Genomic DNA, 4576 nt, shown 5'->3' on the forward strand with positions numbered 1-4576 from the left:
TTTACCAAAATGCTCCTGTTTGTGCCAGGCACGACTGGGAAAATAGCACGATTCTAGCAGAAATTTCCAACCCCGAACACCATTCCCCTAGAGCAAAGGAGACTTGCAGGTGATTTCATTTGATTAATTTAAAAAGAGCTTTTTCCAGCTGCTTGCAACCACCCCGTAACAGGCTGCAGGAGCCCACCACGGCCAGCCTGGTGCCATGGAGTGAGGCTGTCAGGACACCTCCTGCAATGCTTATGCCGAGCAACTTTATGGGGCAGCTCATGCAAAAGGTGCTTTCTGGGAATAGGAAGCTTTGCTGCTTAATTTGCACTTAATTGCAGCGATTGCTGCACACCTGCAGGAGGGTGGGTGGGTTTTACCACCCATGGCTGCCACAGTTGCAGGCGCTCGATGTGCTTCCTTCACCGCTGCTTGGTGAGTTTTTACCTCTTGCTGAGAGTTTGGGGGTTTTTTTTTGGTTGGTTTGTTATGGGGTGGGGTGGATTTTTTCCATATTTACCCTGTTTAGTGTTGCTGGTTTGGTCTTTGGCTGTGACTGTCTGTGGGTGTGTGTGAGGGGCTGTACACAGCCCCCCGGGTGGCAGTGGGTCCTGGGGTCATTGCTGCTGGTGGGTTCCTGCGTGTGCAACACCTCTTGGGGTGGGGGGCTCGATAACCCAGGGCTGGGGCTTTGCTGTGCCAGCTCCATGTCACTGGATGCCTGACACCCCCTCCTGTCTCCAGGCTGGAAAATGGCAGTGGGGTTCAGGGGGCAAATAGGTGGGTGCTTGCTCTGGGCCCCCGAGGTGCTCGGGGAGGTGAGGGGGACTTACGCTGGATGCTGAAGCAGAACTTCTTCTGCTGGTAGGAGATGTAGCTGGAGACGGCCCCGATGAGTGCCATGGCCAGGGCGCTGGCGATGCCGGCAATCGTCCCTGTCTCTGCTACTGTGCCTGTGGGGTGCAGAGAGCAAGGTGCTGTGTGGTGGGGACACACACACCATCCATCCCATCCTGTCCCCTCCCATCCCATCCCGCTGCTGACCTCGCGGCCACGGTGGTCCCTACCTCCGCCATAGTTGCTGTCGGTGCTGTCCCCGGCACCTGCAAGAGACACGAGCTTGTCAGTGGCCCAGTGCCCCTCTGCGCCCCCCGCCACCATGCTGGGCAGCCCGGGAGGGAGCGGGCACCCAGGAGAGGGGCAGCAGTGTGGCCCCAGGGGCACCCCTGGGCTGGGGGTGAGCACATGTCCCCGTGGGGCACAGTGTCCCTGCTGCCCCACACCTCTGCCTGGCTGCCCGGGGCAGCTCGTCGTCGTCACTTCTCGGAGGGGTCTGAAGCTGCTCCTCTCTCCCACCATGTCTGAGCTGGGAGAAGCAGCCACTCCTGCTGGAAGCTGCAGTCCTTACCGAGTCACTGAATTTATGGAAGGAGGTCACCATTGTATTAATGCCTCCGATGCGGTTTGTCCTTGCACGGAAATTCATTAAATGTTGATTGGGCTTGTGGTGTTCATCGCTTTACTCGACTGCTTTTAATATTTAATGCTGTGGATCCTCGCAAACGCACAGGCTTATCCGATCATCGCTGGTTTTCCTCCGTGTCTCAACCATTGGTGGTTGCTTGGTGGAAGGCAAATGAAGGCTTGTGCCCTCTGATAGCACAGGGACGGGCGTCTGTTTTCGAGGTGATAGGGGAGATGGGGGTCCCATCTGCCCTGGTGGCAGCTGGAGCTGCAGAGCCTCCGCGGGATCAAAAATAAGCACCTCCAACTGCTGGCACAAGGTGTGACCATGGAGGCCAAAAACTACGTGTTCCCCTGGCTCCACAGCCGAGACCCCTCTTCCCCGCACGTGTGCCCCCGTCGAGAAGGCGAGCATCGCTCTGCGCAAGGTGGTTTCTAGGAGTTTGGCTGATGCGGTCATTGTTGCCCAAGCTGCAACTGCTAAAGCACGTGAATGTACGTAGGTCACTGCTTACCTTTCTTCTTGTCTGGGCTGTAGCCGCCGTCCACAATGCTGGCCAGGTCGTCGTCTGAAAGTGCTTTAAAAATAACAGAAACAAACGGTGGTTGGCACCTGAAAGGAGACGCGGCCCCGCCGGGAGGTAAGGGCCGTGGGCTTCACAGCTGCTCCGCGGCAGCGGGGGGGCTCACCCTCCATAAAGCCAAATTCACCCGGCAAAACACCAAAGCCACCTTCCTGGGAGGGCAGATGCAGCCAGAGCTGCTTAGAAAACAACGTAACAGGAAGGAAAAATAGCGTGTGGCTTGCTTGGGATGACAAGGATCCCAAAACCGGAGTGCTTCTGGATGGGCAGGGCCTGGAAACGGGACTTCTGGGGGCTCCACCTGCAAGCATCGCGTACCCAGGGCGGGACCGGCCTCCCCCTGCTCCTGGGGAAATGTTTCTCTGCTGGGCAGATGGAGGCTGCTCTATTCATTTGCTTATTTTCTCTAAAAATCTCTGGCTATTTTGAAGAGCTGTGTGGGGCTTTCTGTGCAGCAGGGCCCAGAGCAGGGGTTTGCACGCCCATTTAAACCAGCAGCTCCCAGTCAGTTGGCTTCTCCATCCCCAGTGAGAACAGGGACCGGTCAATAAGCAGTTCTGCTGCTCCCACCATAACCAGATGTTAACAAAATGCTTAACCCCAAACTATTTTAGGCTCATAAAAGAGGTGATAACTGATTAAGTCTAGCTCGAAAGAAATAACCCTGCATCAAAATTTAAATACTACTGTTTTGTTGTTTTTTTACTGAAATGATGGATGTATTTACAAGTTCATGAAATGTTTTGGCTGCTCAGCCTCGGCTGGCAGTGGAGGAGGGAGGAAGGAGCGGTTTGTGCGTGCGGTGGCCATGCCGGGGACCGGTGTGCCCTTGCCCAGCCTCTGGGGAGCCCCTGGCAGTGCCAGCCCGGCCTGGGGTCCGGCAGGCAGGGAGCTGACTCGCCTCCTTCCCGCAGGGACAGAGCAGCTCCAATGGAAGAACTGAGCATCAGGGTATCTCGATACTGGTGAAAAAGTTGTCTCGGACATGGTTGTAATGGGAATGTTTAATTCGTGCAGGATAGGTGCAGAGAAAGAGGGGCTGGGAATCAGCAGCTGAATGAGCGGAGCTGTTGAACCCCTCAGCTCCGGTCCCAGAGGGAGCCTTGGGGCGCAGCAAAGCGCGTGATGGGAGAAGAGACCCAACACCGGGCCAGCAAAAGGCTCCTTCTCTGATGCTGTGCCTTGGGAAGGGATACTTCTGCCTTAACAGCCTGGAAGAGACTGCCTTATTCACCAGCTTACCACAAAAAACAGATTTATGGGCTTAGTAACGAGTGCACAAAGAAAAAAAAAAAACACAAACCCACCCTGACTACACCAGAACCTGGAGAGGTCCCAGGCAGTCCAGGGTGCAGCAATGCCGGGGGAACGCGTGTGCTGGTTTGTGACCGGTGCCACGTTCCAGCGGTTCAACGCCTCAACCTTTCCTGCAGGAGTCTGAAACCTCAACAAGCCCAGAACATCAAAGTGCAGACAAGTCACCTAATTAATACAATCTAATAAAATATCTGACTATTAATTACATGTGTGAGCAGGGTATACAGCCATCTCGACATCAATAAACTAGCCGTGTAAAGTCTGTTTTCTAGCTCAAGTGCTCAAGGGAACAATCCTTGCAGACAAATGATTCATTCACTGGAGTATTTTAGAGATGGAAAAAAAAATCTCCCAGCCCATAGCGTCTGTTATGCCAGGACTTAAGCCTGCTCTAGATTTATGTTTTGGCAATGACTGCGAACCCCAACAGCACATGCCCTCGGTTAAATAGCTGTCAGGTACGGCGACAAGGGGGAACTTAACACAATCACCGCAATTTAATGGGTCAGAAGAGACCCTGGGAAAGAAACCTGCAGACAGGCAACAGGTCATTAGGCAGAGCCCCTCTCTACCACAGACCGCTGAGGCAGGGGCTCCTTCCCTCCCCGGGCCCCGGAGGAAGGGGCTGCGCTGCCTGCGGAAACATTCCCCCCCCGGGCGGGCAGGGCAGGGGGGTGCTGGCTGTGGGCAGGAGCCTTGGACAAGGGAGCACCTTGCTTCCCCCCTCACCCCGTCGCTTGGCGGGGATGGTGTCTGGCAGTGAGAGCCCATTCCCGGGAGGGGCTGGGGAGGATCTCCTGTAGGTCCCGGGGGGACAACGTGGCTGGTGGGAAGCAGGATGGAGGGGGAGGTCAACGTACCTTCACCTGGCCTTACGTCTGGCCTCCCAGCATCTTTCCTGTCGTTCTTATCATCAAGGGCATCAGCCAAGTCAAAATCCATAGGATTCTTTGCTATAAAACAACACGGGGATTAGCAGTGCTGGCCACAGGCTGGGGAACTCTGCAATTAATTAATTAATCAAGGAAATGCTCAGCTTTGCCAGGGAAAAGTGCCGGTGAAAAAGATGAAGCCCCCAACACAAGCACCTCCCAGTTTCGCTACGCAGCATCATGGTAGATCTTCCAAATCCATCCCATTCTGTGCCCCTGCACCACTGTGGTGACAAATGTGTTCTTCCCGCAGAAACACTGTGGCTCGAGCACGAGGCAATCGGATAAACC

The 4576-nt window shown here is 55.1% G+C and overlaps 1 protein-coding gene across 1 annotated transcript in view; it reads right to left on the reverse strand.

The window, feature by feature from the left end:
• The window catches only part of CD99L2 (CD99 molecule-like 2), a 12591-nt gene that overhangs the window by 2380 nt on the left and 5635 nt on the right, over positions 1-4576 (reverse strand). The window contains exons 3-6 of the mRNA XM_009702446.1: positions 4214-4293; positions 1968-2030; positions 1056-1091; positions 822-941 (exon numbers count right to left, since the gene is read on the reverse strand). Of these exons, the coding sequence (XP_009700748.1) occupies positions 822-941; positions 1056-1091; positions 1968-2030; positions 4214-4293 (299 nt within the window). The remainder of the gene's footprint in view (positions 1-821; positions 942-1055; positions 1092-1967; positions 2031-4213; positions 4294-4576) is intronic.

Source organism: Cariama cristata, unplaced genomic scaffold, assembly GCF_000690535.1.
Source record: "Cariama cristata isolate BGI_N322 unplaced genomic scaffold, ASM69053v1 scaffold11246, whole genome shotgun sequence".
NCBI classification, from domain to species: domain Eukaryota; kingdom Metazoa; phylum Chordata; class Aves; order Cariamiformes; family Cariamidae; genus Cariama; species Cariama cristata.